The sequence below is a fragment of the Hyla sarda genome, chromosome 2, assembly GCF_029499605.1.
Source record: "Hyla sarda isolate aHylSar1 chromosome 2, aHylSar1.hap1, whole genome shotgun sequence".
Taxonomy (NCBI): domain Eukaryota; kingdom Metazoa; phylum Chordata; class Amphibia; order Anura; family Hylidae; genus Hyla; species Hyla sarda.
In genome coordinates, this window is record NC_079190.1 from 413,666,567 (window position 1) to 413,685,220 (window position 18,654).

Here is an 18,654-nt window from a genome sequence, read left to right on the forward strand (position 1 = left end):
TGTTAGAAGAGTGACTGTAATATCCACAATGTTTTAAACTCTGATACTGGAGGATGGTAAGAAAGTTATTTTTTCTAAAAAGAACTTATCAAATCTAAAAAGTTATATTTTAACCATGCACTTTACTTATCTTCCACTACATTGGTAGAACAAAAGTATGAAGATTGGTTGTTGCCAGTTGCTTTTCGAGTGTTGAGAAGTATTCACTCCCTTTGCCTTAATTTGTCTCATATATTTGGCAAGTTACAGAGAGGTTTCCTTAGAAATCCTGGTCCAAGTTTACAAGACTTAGCAGTTATCAAGTTGATGTCTGCATGTTCATGTATTAAATCCACCATAACAGCAAGTTCAACATGGATTCAATTTGGATTAGTTGACTTGGTATACCATGAGAATACAATAAGTCAATATAATCTTTATGGAACATGCTTTAGATGATGTTTGCTTTGTGGCAAAGTGTGGGAAGTGTCCAATAGAGAATTGGAAGACTATAGCTAAACAAAGAAGTGTAAACTCTACATCATCATATCTAAAGGGTAAAATAGGGTATAGATGATAGTTCTGCATTAATGTGCTATATTGCATTATAATTTTTTAGCAAGAAATGTATAGGATTTGTACATGTTATTATCAAGTTTAACCCCTTAAGGACATGCGCCGTAAATGTATGGCGCTGTTTACGAAAATGCTAAAATAAAATTGGCTGTGTTCTTAAGGTCAAAATGGGCTGTGTCCTTAAGGGGTTTAAAGCTATGTACCATTCTAACCAAGTTTTTTTCTTATAGTCTATTAGATGAAAAATAAAGCAACTTTGCATTAGATTTTCATAAAAAAAATTCCTTCCATCTAATTCTACAGCTCCTACACAAACTGTGCATATCCATTGTAGCCAGACAGTGAATAAACTGGTTTTCTTTTCCTCTGGCTTACCTACCAAAAGTACTTTAGCACAAAGTAAGGAACAAATGGAAGAAAGTAAGAGACTACATGACCACAAGTTTACAATACACAGAACTTATTGTCTGCCACCATGGATATATTTTACTCAGCATAAGAGTTGTAGAAACAAAACAATATGACTTTTTTTTATAAACACCTATTTTACAGTTGCTTCAGTTTTTATTTTAGAATACTGAGACAATAAAAGCAATGGTTGCAAAGGTATACCCTTTAAACCCTTTTAATGAATTGTTAATGTTATATTGTATGGTCAATGCTTTGTAATGTGTTACATGACATTTTATTAACATACACATTTATTTCTAAAGGGAAAATTGTCAATGAGTTGCATAAAAATAAACAGCAAAACAACACATTAATATATTTTACATCTGATAATGGAGCTCATCTGGAAGAAGTTTCCTCTTCTGGGGAAGTTCATGGAGGATACAATGGAATCTTCAAAGGTAATAAAAAGAAGATACTGTAGCTGTCAATTATAGCATTAGAGCTTTATTTTATAATGTTTTTATTATTTGACACAAAAAAATTTAACGGGAAATTAGGGTAAAAAGATTCTTTGTTGCTAGGCAACATTTTTTGGTGTTAGGCATTTTGAAGGGAACATATCATCACTTTCATGCTGCCTGAATCACTAATTATTGAGTTTCCCCCAGTGGCTTCTTCCTGCCCCACCAGCCTTGATTAATAGATATGCCATCGACCGTATGGTTTAGCTAACCTAATATTTTAATAGTTTGGACATGTACGCACATGGCGGTACCACATATAATTATTTTTTATTCTTTATTATTTTATAAAAAAATGGGAACAGGGGGGTAATTAAAACTTTTAATAGGGAAGGGGTTAATGAACTTTCATGGAATTTTTTTTACACTTTTTTTTTACACTTTTTTTTAATCTGGATTTTTGTCTGAATCAACTATGATTGCGGCGTCTAAAGTGCTAATGCCGGGCATCGGCCCGATCAGCCGTGCCCGGCATTAGCCATGGGTCCTGCCTGCCCATAGCAACTGGGACCCACCGGGCTTAATCCGTTCTCTGCTGGTGAGAACGGTTTAAACCCGGTAAACAGGACCAGGGCGCACAGGTACACCCTGAGTCCTTAAGGATCGGGGATGCAGGGCGTATGCATATGCCCTGCCTCCCCAAGAGGTTAAACAGGAAGGTATCCATCAATCAAGGCTGGCAGGGAAAAGTTACACCTGATAACTTGTGGTTCAACAACCTAAAAAAGTCCTATATACTGTGGTCTAAATAAAATTGGGGAAAACCCAAAACAACCACTAAATAACCTATAAATACGCCACTACAGCGTATAGGGTAAACCCACCAAAAGTAAAAGATGTATATAATAAAATGAATAGAAAATATATTAATCTGATAAATCAATAACCATAAAATTTAATAAATATGATTTTATTTTACAAAAAATACATATATCATACACAAGCAAGAAAAGTTGGTAATAATATATAGCTATATAACATACATAAAAATAGTAATCATTAGCGCAATTTGATAATGTGTATAATTATTTAAAAAATATATTTTATATATATATATATGTAAATAAATGAACTTAAAAAATGCAAAGGATAGCAGGGACGGGAAAAGGATATAAAAAAGGTTGTAAAGAAGGAAGACGTAAATGTCGGGGTCAACTGATCACCAATGGATCATAGAAGCACCTTTTGCTAAAAAAATACGTGCAATGTGACACTCAATTTAAAGCATAACAAGTGTATTTAACCTTAAAGATAAAAATGCATAAAGTGCAATGTGCAACACAGAGATATACGTGTATACAATAGATATAAAAAAGGAAAAAAACAGTGCAAGAAACCAAAAAATAAGGTGCTAAAAGTAAAGGTGTCAGAATGTAAATACTTGACCCCACATGTAAAAAGAGGATGGGTTCCACGTCCCTGCAATCACCTCCAACGCGTTTCACCGTGACCGGCTTTGTCAAGGAGTATCAAAAGCTCCAGTCACGGTGAAACGCGTTGGAGGTGATTGCAGGGACGTGGAACCCATCCTCTTTTTACATGTGGGGTCAAGTATTTACATTCTGACACCTTTACTTTTAGCACCTTATTTTTTGGTTTCTTGCACTGTTTTTTTCCTTTTTTATATCTATTGTATACACGTATATCTCTGTGTTGCACATTGCACTTTATGCATTTTTATCTTTAAGGTTAAATACACTTGTTATGCTTTAAATTGAGTGTCACATTGCACGTATTTTTTTAGCAAAAGGTGCTTCTATGATCCATTGGTGATCAGTTGACCCCGACATTTACGTCTTCCTTTTTTACAACCTTTTTTATATCCTTTTCCCGTCCCTGCTATCCTTTGCATTTTTTAAGTTCATTTATTTACATATATATATATATATATATATATATATATATATATATATATATATAAAATATATTTTTTAAATAATTATACACATTATCAAATTGCGCTAATGATTACTATTTTTATGTATGTTATATAGCTATATATTATTACCAACTTTTCTTGCTTGTGTATGATATATGTATTTTTTGTAAAATAAAATCATATTTATTAAATTTTATGGTTATTGATTTATCAGATTAATACATTTTCTATTCATTTTATTATATACATCTTTTACTTTTGGTGGGTTTACCCTATACGCTGTAGTGGCGTATTTATAGGTTATTTAACTTGTGGTTCAAGCAGCATGAAAGTGATAACAGGTTCTTTTTAATGCTGCATTGCAAGTTTGAAATCAAGTGATCAATGAAAATAAATATATAGTGTACATATTTTCTGAAGATTCGAGTGCTGCCTAGTAAGTGGCATTGCTATACTGTGGGATTGTGGCATTACAGAACTGCCTTTATTCAGGTAATTATTATTATTATTATTATTATTTTTTTTACTTGCTGAACAGCCCAGTACAGCTCAAAATTATTGTTTTCATTTTTACAGTTTCTCATTATAATAAGAGGACAAGGATGGGGACATGCCCTTGTGAAATACATAATACAAAACATAATACATGTAACAAATGGAAGTTTTTTGTTTTGTTTTTTAAACTGATACTGCAGGAAATAGAAGTCCTTCATTTATATTTCCCATTACCTTTGAATCCACATCTGGCTTTAGCTCAAAAACCGCAGTGGTAATTTTCCAAAAAAGCTGCTGTGTTTGACATCAGCCTAATGGTGCATCCACATCTAGGATTTTTGAATTGGGCAGCAGAATATGCTTGGAGAATTTCAAAACCACCTCCTGCCATATTGCTGCCGGATCCACGCCGTATCTCACTGATTTCAATGACCTGCCCAGAATCAAAAAATGTATTTGGCTGGCTAATTTTATGACTGTATAGATTTTTTTTAACCATGGTCTGCTGTGTTTTTCAGTCCGTTTCAAAAACCACATACGGTCGGAAAATGAGCCAACTGGAGACACTTTCTGACTCTGGGTGGCTCATTGTAATCGATAGGGTATTTGGTAAATCCACAAGTCCTAGATGTGAAAGCACCCTAAAAGGTTTCCAAGGCAATAAAAATTACACACCAAGATGCATCAAAATGACAAGCACATACTTTTAAAATTCTTAAATAATGGCATCACACTTTGGAGAACAAGGGAACATGTTCAAAATAATACAGAAAAAATGGTACATTACTGTCTGTCATTTTAGTAGTTTGGAACCTGTCTGGTCTTTTTTTTAATTCCTTTAAATTAAAAATTTCTATTAACTTAATTTCTATATTTTTAGTTTGGGGAAATTATATATGTTATCAATCTTAAGATCCTGGATTTTAAATGTTTTTATAAAAGTTTATCAGATTTGTAGATGACTTCTATTTAAAAATCTTAACCCTTCCAGTACATATCAGCTGCTATTTGCGCCACAGGAAGTTCTTTTCATTTTGAATTTCCTTCTTGTCTGACAACAGTGCTCACTGTTGACACCTCTGTCCATTTTAGAAACTGTATGGAGCAGGATAGGTTTGCTATGGGGATTTGATCCTACTCTGGACAGTTCCTAAAATGAACAGAGGTGTCAGCAGTGAGCACTGTGGTAAGGCAGAAAGGAAATTCAAAAAGAAAATAACTTCCTGTGGAGCATATAGCAACTGATAATTACTGGAAGGGTTAAGATTTTTAAATAGAAGTATTTAAAATTCTGGCACCAGTTGATTTAGAAAAATATTTTTGTTCAGTGGAGTACCCCTTTAAGGCTATAGTCACACTGCATTAAAAAAAAATATGGGTGTAGTTTCGGCCCTTTTCACTGTAAGAAAGGGCATTTTTTTTAATACAGATGAAAAAATATTTGTGACTGTTGTTTTCAAAGGAGGAAAAGCGACTAACTGGGAAGGAGGAATACGTGTTCCTGGACTTCTTTTTTGGCCTGGGGTTATAAAACCAGAGACAGTTATTAATGAACCAACAAGTAACATGGACATATTCCCCACAGTTGTCAAGCTCAGTGGTGCTTCTCTTCCACAGGACAGGTAAATACTGAGAGTGGTGGTATAAAAATGTTTTAATATTGTGATGATTGTGTCACAAACTTCTTATTAATATTGTTCTTTTTATCTCAAATGTGTATGCTGAATGAATAAAGAAATGAATAATTTAAGGACTACTACCTCAAGACCTGGATTCTTCTTTCCATGAGACCCTTTCACACTGATGAATTTCAGCGCCAGACAATTCTGCCACTGGAATTGTTCTGTGCAATGAATGAACATGTTCATTCTTTGTGCAGAAATCTGCAAGCACTGCATAGCCGTCAATGGTCCTACCACTGAAGTATTTCAGTGGTGGCGATTGCCAGATGGAATCTGGATATTCCGCAGTAATAATTTTTTTTCCTTTTTCTTTAATACTTTGTCCCTGCATTCTTTTAGACCAATAGATAGATCAACGAAATACCCCATTTTGTGTTAGTTTCTAGCTTAACAGTAGGGTATTTTCTTTTTCTAAACCAATAGAAATAGACTTGTGATTCACTATGAGAAAAAAGGCCAAAAATGGCAGGGGACACATTCATATGACCGTATACAGTAGGTTCTTCTTTAGTCCAACGTTCTGTGCTGATTAATTTCTTTATATGTCTTTATGGCAACAAAGAAAAAACTGCACTGAACCTGTCCAGTGTTCACATGGTCGTCCAGACAGCCAATCCAGAAACAAATGCAAGCAAAATCAACACAGCACCAAACTGGAGACTTTGGATATTGTGCAAAAAAGAGCAAAAAATTATTGTTTGGGAAACAATAAATTTTAGCTCCTTTTTGCACAATACTTGGAGTCTCCAGTTTGGTGCTATAGCCTTTGTTTTTGTTTATGTCTTTATGGCAGTTGTGTCTTTATGGACTTTGCCATAGTTGGTTTTCCAGTTAATGGCCTCCAGATTTTTTTCTGATACAGAGCGGCATATAGCATTCCACCATTCTTTACACTTAACCCCTAAAAGAAGATATGGACTTTGCCAGTTAGTTTCCCAGTTAATGGCCTCCAGAATAGTATCAAATGGTAGTTACGCTGCACTAAACAACATGTATTGATGTAAGTCTGTGGTCATCGATAGAAAAGTGGACAGGATGTAGAAGACCAAAATATGAGATACAATAGTAGTCAGAAAAAAGAAGAAGTTGATATCTGGACTGGAACCACAAGTGTGAGGCAACAAAAAAGACAAGGCAACAAACAATCCTGAAAAAAAGCCGTGGTCAGGATCTCAAGTCCCAAATGGTCCAAAACCAAGAGTCAATCATAGAATGTTGCTTGATTTGTGGGCAAAAAAGTGATGCTAGAGTAACTTTAAAAAAGTCGGAGCATCTGTATTAAATCATTTTAAGAAATGAATTATAGACTTTGTTTTTGTATTTCAGTGACAGCTATTTAAATATTTCTCAAAATATATTTTTTATTCTAGGTCTATATAAACTTGTCCATTTAAAGGGGTTGTGCGCTGCCCTAATTTTTGGAGCTCCGCTCACAGTGTTCGGAAGTTTATTACTCCGAATGATGTGTGCGGGCTTCCGTGTTCGCGGCCGCCGGGCATGACGTCCCGCCCGGCCCCTCGCCAGCCACCTCGTGATGTCATGCCCGCCCCCTCTACCAAAGTCTATGGGAAGTGGGCGTGACAGCGGTCGCGCCCCCTTCCCATAGATTCGTTGAGGGGGCAGGCGAGACATCACGAGGGGGCGGGCTAGACATCGTGAGGGGCCGGGCGTGATGTCACGCCCGGCGGCTGCGAACATGGAAGCCCGCACACAGCGTTCGGAGTAATGAACTTCTGGACGCTGTGAGCGCAGCTCCGAAAGTCAGGGCAGCGCACAACCCCTTTAACAGGGGAAAAAATGCATATGCCTTTACTGACTTCAGTAAATGAAAAAAATATTTTTTTGCTAAAAGTCAACCTAGCAGGGAAAATTAAGATCGTGCAGTCATACAAAATGCTGGGTGGTGACTTATTTAGCTTATTGTTCCATATAAAAAAACATTCTATTAAGTATCTGATTAAAATCTGTATAATTATATTGTACAGAACAGGAATTTTAATAACAACGGATGCGTTGTAAGGAGCATGGCAAATGCTAAACTCCAGTGGAGCAGGTTGTCTGGCTCTTTATCAGTTAAGATTGCTACAAGAGTATTTTCTGAAAACATTGCTTGATAGCGCTATATTTTCAGATGTGAAGCTTTATTTAAATTGCAGAACATTTCCAACAAAGGTATAAATCAATTACTTATTTAAAAGTTGTTTAAGTGTAAGCCCAACTTTCGTAACTTTCTAATCTATGTCTTCATCTCAGCCAAGTGGTAAAAGAAAGCCAAGCACTTTATAACTTGACCTGCTTTACCCTCCCAATTTAAAGTTAAGTTAATTTGTAGTTGAATTAGTTCATCAAAGTGCATTAGAGCATTTTCTTAGCATTCTAAATGTTAAGTTGCTATCAACAGCAGGGTCACTTTTAATTTTGTGCAGCAGGAATGGAGCACCGCCTGACAGACAGTTACTTTTGCCCAAGTGCACTGAAGAGGCACTCCAAAGTTTATGATTTATTGAGTGCTTTTAGGAGAGGAAATGCAAAGGAACAGTAAGCACATTATTCAGATTTCTTTTAATTTATTATTTTTTTTTAAACAAATGCTGCTGGAATTATGCAGCCAAATGAAAAGCAAATCTTCTCACTTTGCATTAAATTTATTTTTTAATGCTACAGAAACTTTCACGCAGCCAAAATGTAAAGTTCAATATTATTACAAGAAATAATCAGCACAAAATATCATTATATTTTGCCTATTATGCATGTACTGTAAGTAGCAAGACATGGATAAACAGAAACATATTTTAAATACTGATAATATGTTTTGAAGCTCTGTTGAAATGTATTATAATACTTATTACTGCTGCTAATAGTAAACATTACACTAGTAGTAATAATACTAATATATAATAGTAATACTAGTGATAATTATAGCAAAATATGCAGAATATATAATCAGTTTTATTTTTTATTGGACATAAGTTTTGGTTTAATCTTCACAGTTATACATATTTTTACATAAGTCTAGAAATGTAAAAGTCATGTAAATAAAAAAAATATATATCTAGCAATTTAGCTATGCAATAATTTGCTATACAGAGATGAGAAAATTGATTCTCCACGTACTGAATGTAGCTCAAATGTATCACAAAATTTAGATTTCTGGATTTTCAAAACATTTCAGGCCAGTCATATGGCAACCTACATTAATAGTGTAGGGCTCTACAGAAAATACTCACAGGAGCAGGGACTCCTTTGTAAGGCTGGAGTCCCTGCTCCTGGACATTGAGTAACAAAACATACACTTTGAGGTAGATGAACAAATAGTTGTTGATGCTTCTGGCCCAGCTAATGTTAACTGAGCAGTAAAGCATACAGTGTATGTTTTGCTGGTCATTGTGCAGGAGTAGGGATTCCTGTCTTTGACAAGAGTCCCTGCTTATGTACATACTGGAGAATCAAGTTTAACAAACAATTTTATGGGAAAATAAACTTCTGGACATTCACTCCTCTCTATTACTAAACATAAAATTTAGATATTTAATTTCCTTTTCTAAAAAAAAAAAAAAAAAAAAAAGGAAACAAGTCTCTCTGATATCTGGTAGTAAGCAGAAACTATCCCCAATGGTGTTGCAGTTATCTATCATTCTCTGTCATGGAGAATTCTGTTCAGTAATTCAGCACTGTGTGAAGTATTTCTTGCATGCACAGCCGGATTCAAATAACCCCACAGAGTCTTGGTTGGCTTTAGATATGATCATTGACCTTGACATTCAGGAAACCTCCATTTCCTTTTGATAACTATTTCTTGGTTGAATTATAATATCTTTAAGGTCATTTTCATGTTTCATGGTCCACTTTCAGTTGACCTTTACTCTTCTTACAGATGTTCTCATGTTATCCTCAAAAATGCTCTGGTACAATAAAGAATTCATACAGTAGTGCATTCAATTGTGATGGAATTCCCAGGTCTTAAGGCAATAAGGCAGCCCCAACTCATAACATTTTCTTCACCATGCTTTACTCTTGGTTTAAAGGAAAACTGACACATGTTCACTCCCGCACTAACCACAGGTACTGACGGTGCGGGGGACACTGATTCATATGATCCCTTTCTTGCCCAAATCCGTCTGGCCGTTCACCCGCAATCTTAGTTTTTATATATATATGCAAATGTGGCTGTAACTGGCATGGGTGGGGTTTTCAGGAGCCTAGTGGCACTGTGACATCAGCACCGCCCATCCGCAGCGCCGCCCGCTTATGAATATTCATCCTCCCTTTGGCTCTCCCTGCTGCTCCTAACTGGTCTTTACTGCGCAAGTGCCGCTTCCTGACATGCGCAGTGAAGACCAGTTAGGGGTGGGAAGAGAGAGAGCTGGAGGAAGGGGGGATGAATATTCATAAATCTTCCTCTTCTGAGCCCTATAACTTTTTCATTTTTCTGCCTACAGGGCGATTTAGGGACTAATTTTTGCGCCGAGATCTGAAGTTTTTATCGGTACCATTTTTGTTTTGATTGGACTTTTTGATAGCTTTTTATTCATTTTTTTATCGTATAGAAAGTGACCAAAAATACGCTATTTTGGACTTTGGAATTGTTTTTTACGTGTATGCCATTGACTGTGCGGTTTAATTAATGATATATTTTTATAGTTCGGACATTTACGCATGTGGAGACACCACATATGTTTATTTTTATTTACACAGTTTTTTTTTCATGGGAAAAGGGGGTGATTTAAACTTTTATTAGGGAAGGGGTTAAATCACATATATTAACACTTTTTTCTCACTTTTTCTTTTGCAGTGTTATAGCCCCCATAGGGGGCTATAACACTTCACACACTGATCTTTTACACTGATCACTGGCATGAATTAACATGCCATTGATCAGTTTTATCGGCGCTTGACTGCTCCTGCCTGGATCTCAGGCACGGAGCAGTCATTCGCAAATCGGACACCGAGGAGGCAGATAGGGATCCTCCCGGTGTCCTGTAAGCTGTTCGGGACCGGCTGGGCTTCCGGGATACTTTGTTTCACTACAGACGCGGCGGTCAACTTTGATCACCGCGTCTGAAGGGTTAATACAGGGCATCACCGCGATCAGTGATGTCCTGTATTAGCCGCGGGTCCTGGCCGTTGATGGCTGCCAGGACCGACCTGATATATCGCGGGAGCCGGCACAAGACGTAAATATACGTCCTGCGTCATTAAGGAGTAAATTTTCATCTAGAGAAATCATTTGTTCGCTCAATATACACTGATCATACATAGCATTAGCAATAAGCAAAAAGAGACAGGAGCCAGCACAAATCTAATTAAGCCACACTCTAAGCGGACATTGCATACAGGACGGGATCCATTCAAAGCATGCAGCGGAGGTGTGTAGCCAAATCAGGGAGCATAATGCAAAAGCAAAGAAAGACAGGGGCCGCACTCAGCAGTCAGGTCTTTTTATTCTAATCCAGCCAGCATAGCGGTGTTTCAGGCAGGGGAGCGATGTTGGAGGCAGGGAACTCCGGGACAAATTGTTTAGTGCGGCTTAGCGCACTTCCTCTAGCTGTCTAGAGCAAGTGCGCTAAGCCACACAAAACAATTTGTCCCGGAGTTCCCGCCTCCAACATCGCTCCCCCCGCCTATAACACCGCTATGCTGGCTGGATTAGAATAAAAAGACCTGACTGGTGAGTGCGGCCCCTGTCAGACATAGCATTAGAACCACCTGCCACCAAAAGGTACAGCATTTGGCACCAAGCAGATTAAGTCCTGTAAAATAGAAGGTAGGGCCTATATCAAGGGTACTCAACTATTTTTAGTGAGGGTCCGCTCATCCCGGTCTGTCACTGGTAAAGGTCCAAGCTAATCGCTAAGGCCTGGTTTACACCTAGTGATCACAGTGCCATGAAGGATATAGATAAAAATGACTGAACTCTGAAAGATGTAAATGTACTGTTTCCTGTATTTTCTGAAGACTGTCGCATTCTGTACCCCTGAAAATAATACTGCCACATACTGTACCCCTAAAAATAATATTGCTACCTACTGTACCCCTGAAAATAATACTGCTGCATACTGTACCGCAAAAAATAATATCGCTGCCTACTGTACCACTGAAAATAATACTGCAGCATACTGTACTCCTAAAAATAATACCAATGCCTACTGTACCCCTAAAAATAATACCGCTTCCTACTGTACCCATGAAAATAATACTGCCTCATACAGTACCCCTAAAAATAATACCGCTCCCTACTGTACCCCTGAAAATAATAATGCCACATACTGTACCCCTATAAATAATACCACTACCTACTGTACTTCTGAAAATAATACTGCCGCATACTGTACCCCTAAAAATAATACTGCTGCCTACTGTACCCCTGAAAATAATACTGCTGCATACTGTACCCCTGAAATTAATACTGTCGCATACTGTACCCCTAAAAATAATACTGCTACCTACTGTACCCCTGAAAACAATACTGCTGCATACTGTACCCCTGAAAATAATTATTCCACAGACTGTATCTCTGAAAATACTGCTGCATACTGTACCCCTAAAAATAATACCACTGCCTACTGCACCCCTGAAAATAATACTGCTGCATACTGTACCCCTGAAAATAATACTGCCACAGACTGTATCTCTGAAAATAATACTACCGCATACTGTACCCATGAAAATAATACTGCCACAGACAATAAAATATTGCAATGTAATACTGCCACACTGTTCCCCTAAATAAAAATGCTGCTGCATTGTGTACGCCTTAATATAAAACTGTTGCACGCTGTACCCATGAAAATACTGCCACATATTGTACTCCTGAATACTGTACCCCTGAATATAATACTGCCACATGCTGTACCCCTGAATATAATACTGCCACACACTGTACCCCTAAATATATTATTGCCACACGCTGTACCCCTAAATATATTACTGCCACACACTGTACCCCCTAAAAATAATACTGCCATATACTAAACCCCGGCATATATTACTGCCGCACACTATGCCCCTGTATATATTATTGTCTGCACGCTGTGCCCCTGGATATATTACTGCCACACACTGTGCCCTGGTATATTACTGCCACACACTATGCCCCTGGTATAGTGCTGCCACACGCTATGCCCCTGGATACATTACTGCCTCACACTGTGCCCTGGTATATTACCCTCACACGCTATGCCCCTGGTATAGTGCTGCCACATGCTATGCCCCTAATATATTACTGCCACATGCTGTGCTCTAGGTATATTATTGCCACATGCTGTATCCCTGTTATATTTCTACCACATGGTATGCCCCTGGTATAGAATTGCCACTTGGTATGCCCCTGGTATAGTACCAAGGGCACTATACCGCCGCACATCTCACCCTGCCGCCACCGCTCATCTCCGCCCAGCCACCGCACATCTCCCCCTGCCGCCGCGCATCTCACCCTTCTGCTGCACATCTCCCCCCCGGCTGCCGCACATCTCCCGCTGCTGCTACCAGTCATCTCCCCCTGCCGCCTCCACTCATCTCCCCTTGCTGCCGCCGCTTATCTACTCCTGCCACCATCGCTCATCTCCCCCTGCTTCTGCTGCTCATCTCCCCCTGCCGCTGCTAATCTCCCCCTGCTGCCACCGGTCATCTCCCCCTGCCACCTCCGCTCATCTCCCCCTGCCGCCACCGTTTATCTTCCCCTGCTGCCGCTCATCTCCCTCTGCCACTGCCGCTCATCTACCCTTGCTGCTGCCGCTCATCTCCCTCTACCGCGGCCGCTCATCTCCCTCTGCTGCCGCCTCTCATCTCCCGCTGCCGCTCATCTCCCCCTGCTGCCGCCGCTCATCTCCCCCTGCCGCCGCCACTCATCTCCCCTTGCCGCAAACGCTTATCTCCCCGGCCGCCGGACATCTCACCCTGCTGCCACCGATCATCTCACCCTGCCACCGCTCTTCTTGCCCCAGCGCTGCTGTCACCTGTTATAGTCCCTGGTATAGTACTGCCATTTGGTATGCCCCTGGTATAGTACTGCCACAAGCTATATCCCTATTATATTACTGCCACATGCTATGTTCCTGGTATATTACTGCCACACACTATGTACCCAAATATAATTTTGACAAACACTGTGCCCTGTATCGAATGATGTCGCTGTGCCCCCACAAAGAATGATGCTGCTTGAATGATGTCGCTGTGCCCCACAATGAATGATGTCGCTGTGCCCCCACAATAAATGATGCTGCTGTGCCCCCACAATGAATGATGCCATTGTGCCCACACAATGAATGATGCCGCTGTGCCCCTACAATGAATGATGCCACTGTGCCCCCACAATGAATGATGCCCGTGTGCCCCCACAATGAATGATGCCGCTGTGCCCCCACAATCAATGATGCCACTGTGACCCCACAAAGAATGATGCCGCTGTGCACCTTCTCATCCCCCTTCTCACCTTTCTGACAGGAGATCAGCATCGCTCAGCAGCTTCAGTGGCAGGGGATTTAGCGCAGGTTGGCAGCGCTCACAGCCGACAATGACAGGACACCAGTGTACCAGGCTGGCATTCACTTTTTCCCCCTCACTCAGTGCATGATGGAACATGCAGGCGGGGCTGAGAACAGACGTGTGTGGCTGAGCGGGCCACGTCTGTTCCCAGCAGCCTCCCCGCCCCATCTCCCAATATTCAGTCTCGGAGGCGTGCCAGGCATCAGGCTTGCCTGCGAGCAGCATGTTACGCTGCGCCGCACCACGCTACTTCCCAAAATCCACCACTGTATAAAGCAGCGGTAGCAATAACGGTGGTCTGGCCAGAGCAGATGGTGCAGGCAGTGCTAATAGTGCAGCCTACATCACAAAAGAAGCGCCGGGCGGGCAGAGACACAGCGTTCATCCACAGCTATTCATTTGTATCGGTGTCTGAAGACACTTATACAAATGAATGAGGGGAGATCCAGCGGGCGGTCCAGATGACTGGCCAGTTGAGTACCCCTGGCCTATATGGATCACATGTGCTTTTCCAGATACCACAGATACTACAATAAGGAATTAATTTAAAGGTCAAGTTAACACCAAAAACTTTTTTCCAGGTTCCAAAAGCATAAACATTTAAAATGTTTAAATCAAGATGGCCATTTAAAGCTTTGTTTTTTGTTTGTTTGATGAATTGTATTTTTATCTGCACAATTTTTAAGTGCTATCTAGAATAAACAGACAGCCCCTGCAACATACAGTGTGTGCTTAGTTCCAAAGCTCATTCTTAATTTCCCCAGCACACATCTGCTGTACAGGTTTTGTGGATTTCCAAAGGGGTTAACAGGGTTTCGCAGGGAAATTCTGTGGATGGCCTATCTACAATAATTTTTCAGCATGGGTGCTGACCCCCTGCACCCCCACCGGAGGCGTAACTTGTAGCTTCTTGGTCCCCGATGCAAAATCTGCAACAGGGCTCCATGTGCCATTGACAATACTGGTCTCTTATGGGGCAAATGTGCCTTGGGGCCCCTTTTAACACCAGGGCCGTAGTGCTACTGCAGCCTCTGTACCCCTTATAGTTACACCCCTGATCCCCACTGCTCTGTTTTCAGGGCCTGATTTTCACAAAAGAATGGGTCGGGAAACAATTGGTTCCATATTCTATGTTACGGCGTTCTCAGCTCCTATTCACTTCAATAGGAGATAAGTTGGAAGTAATGCTATGCCATCACTACATGGATTATGGAGCCAACTGCTTCTCGCCCAGTGTATTGTGGGTACCAAACAGCTAATGGGCAGAGTTGTCAGCTAATCAACTGATCAACAATCAATATTTTTTTGTTTATAAAAACAAATATTATAGATATCTTGTTTAATAACTTATTTGTAAATGTTCTTTTACAGTTTTCTTTATATTCTCCTTATATTCAAAGAGCAAATATTTTTTTGTTGACTTAAAATAAAAAATATTACATGACTAGAGCAAGAGGAAGTAGAAAACTTCTTTCCGGGACATTTTTCATTGTTTGCTTTGGTAAGCGTTTTTTTCTTGCTTTGGTTTTGCTTATGTATGACAGTCATGGCCGTAAATGTTGGCACCCCTGAATTTTTTCAAGAAAATTAATTATTTCTCACAGAAAAGGATTTTAGTAACACATGTTTTGCTAAACACATGTTTATTCCCTTTGTGGGTATTGGAACTAAACCAAAAAAGGGAGGGAAAAAAAGCAAATTGGACATAATGTCACACCAAACTCCAAAAATGGGATGGACAAAATTATTGGCACTGTTAACTTAATATTTGGTTGCATACCCTTTGGAAAAAATTACTGAAATCAGTCACTTCCTATAACCATCAAGAAGCTTCTTACACCTCTCAGCCGGAAAGTTGGATCACTCTTCCTTGGCAAACTGCTCCAGGTCTCTCTTATTGGAATGGTGCCTTTTCCCAACAGCAATTTTAAGATCTCTCCACAGGTGTTCAATGGGATTTAGATCTGGACTCATTGCTGGCCATGTCAGACCTCTCCAGCGCTTTGTTGCAATTTATTTCTGGGTGCTTTTTGACGTATGTTTGAGGTAATTGTCCTGCTGAAAGACACAAGGACTCGGATGCAAACTCAGCTTTCTGACACTGAGCTGTACAGTGTGACCCAAAATCTGTTGGTAATGCTCAGATTTGATGATGCCTTGCACACATTCAAGGCACCCAGTGCCAGAGGCAGCAAAACAACCCCAAAACCTAATTTAACCTCCACCATATTTCACTGTAGGTAATGTATTCTTCTCTTTGTCATCTCCCCCGTAACCTTAACCTGCCACCGCTCATCTCCCCCCCCACCGCCGCACATCTCACCCTGCCGCCACCGCTCATCTCACCCTGCCGCCACCACTCATCTCCCCCCAGCCGCCACACATCTCCTCCTGCCGCCGCACATCTCTCCATGGCCGCCGTGCATCTCACCCTGCTGCTGCTCATCTCCCCCCGGCCACCGCACATCTCCCGCTGCTGCCACCAGTCATCTCCCCCTGCCGCCTCCGCTCATCTCCCCTTGCTGCCGCCGTTTATCTTCCCCTGCCACCGTCGCTCATCTCCCCCTGCCACCTCTGCTCATCTTCCCCTGCTGCTGCCGCTCATCTCCCTCTACCGCGGCTGCTCATCTCCCCCTGTCGCCGTCACTCATCTCCCCCTGCTGCCGCCATTCATCTCCCCTTGCCGCAACCGCTCATCTCCCCGGCCGCCACACATCTCACCCTGCTGCCACCGATCATCTCACCCTGCCGCCGCCGCTCTTCTTGCCCCAGCGCTGCTGTCACCTGTAATACCTCTTGCAAGACTGCAACTCCCAGCATGCCCTTACAGTGAGGACATGCTGGGAGTTGTAGTTGTGGCGGGTGGTTGATGCAGGCCTGAGGCCGGGCAGTGGAGGGCTCCCAGAAATAGGAGACTACACTGTGATTTCATCATTGGCCCGGGAAATATGAAATCACAGTGTATTTTCACATTTCTGGGTGCCGGTCGGCTCTGCATAAACCACCCGCCACAAATAGAACTCCCAGCATGTCCTCACTGTAAGGGCAAGCAGGGAGCTGTAGTCTTGCAACAGGAAGTGCGGGTGCGAGATGCGCTGGGGCAAGAAGAATGGCAGGACAGGGTGAGATGAGCGTCAGCGGAAGGGTGAGATAAGCGGCGAAGGCAGGGTGAGATGTGCAGCGGTAGGGGAGGGGGGTTGGGGGGTGTTGGTGTGCAGGGCCAGGGCTCCTTTATGCAGCTATGATTTCATATTTTCCGGCGGAGCCGTGATCTCGGCTCCCAGCGGGAAATCTGAAATCCTGCTCTCCAAAGCAAGTTTTGTAAGCCAGGTTCGGACTGGCTTACATTTACGCTGCTTTGGAGGTGGTTGCGACTTTTTGTGCTTCTTTTGAATTTGATAGATCCCTGACTACTGCAAAGTTAATTTGCTTTGGTAAGCTCTTTTGTAATTTTTAGCCTACAGCCAAAAGTCACACAAAAAAATAGCTTAGGAGCACGTGCAACTTTTGTAAGCAAAAAAAGAGCTCTAAATCCCTTGATAAATCTCCCCCTCTATGATTGCATTTTATAGCTTACAAATGATAATAACAGCCTTAAAATAAATCCACAGCCATCAATTTAACTACTAGAATGATAACTAGCTATACAACAAATACTGTCATCAATCACAATGCGGAAAAAAACTATTATATGCTAATGTAGAATAAGTGCTATGCTCACCGTTATGTTCATTAACCATTTTATGTATTTTTTTTTACATTTTCTTTTTCTTCAGGATTATTGATGGATTGGACCTTATGCCCTTAATTCAAAGAAAAAGTGTCACATCCGAACATGAATTCCTCTTCCATTACTGTAATGCATATTTAAATGCAATAAGGTGGAATCAAAAAAACAGTAAGTCAAGTTTTATGTTTCTAAATAAAACATTTATGCCTTAAGTAAATAAAATGGTCATAGCACTTGCTTCAAACACTAAGAAAAACCCCACTTTGCCTTGTGTTAAAGCACTATTATGGTGTTATAGCTAACATAGTCATGTTAAATCATTCATGTTGATAAATAAGTTGAAGTCATATAAACATTTGTGCCCAAATGTCAAGCCTTCATTTGTTATACAGTACTGTTATAGGTCACCCCTATACATTTTTACAGTGAGAGTTCAGCTTTCCCTGTATAGGGAGAAACCAGGATACAACACAACAGTAGGGTCAGGTAATCACAGTTTTTAAAGTCAGTTTTTAAAATGTTTGGTTTGTGGACCAGGACCAATGTGTTTTTTATTTATTTACATTTTTTTGCCAGAGGTTTTCATTTAAAGGGATTATCCTATGGATACTATAAAAAAATTTTGTATTTAAACAAAAAAAAAATATCCAGATTAGTGATGTCGTGAACATTACATGGGGCAGCACATAGATTCCCCCATGTTAGGCAGCACATAGTTAGAGCCCCCCTTTAGGCAGCACATAGATTCCCCCATATTAGGCAGCACATAGTTAGAGCCTCCCTTTAGGCAGCACATATTTAGATCCCCCATATTAGGCAGCACATAGTTAGAGCCTCCCTTTAGGCAGCACATAGTTAGAGCCCCCCTTTAGGCAGCACATAGTGGGATTTGAACCCAAGGCCCCAGCTCTGCAA

General features: G+C 40.5%; 1 protein-coding gene across 5 annotated transcripts in view; it reads left to right on the forward strand.

Annotated features, from left to right (window-relative positions):
* Window positions 1-18,654, forward strand: part of STS (steroid sulfatase) — a 254,228-nt gene that overhangs the window by 164,461 nt on the left and 71,113 nt on the right. For all 5 annotated transcript variants that reach the window (XM_056558853.1, XM_056558856.1, XM_056558855.1 and 2 more), the window contains 3 exons: window positions 1,269-1,406; window positions 5,306-5,465; window positions 17,786-17,907. In XM_056558853.1, the coding sequence (XP_056414828.1) occupies window positions 1,269-1,406; window positions 5,306-5,465; window positions 17,786-17,907 (420 nt within the window). The remainder of the gene's footprint in view (window positions 1-1,268; window positions 1,407-5,305; window positions 5,466-17,785; window positions 17,908-18,654) is intronic.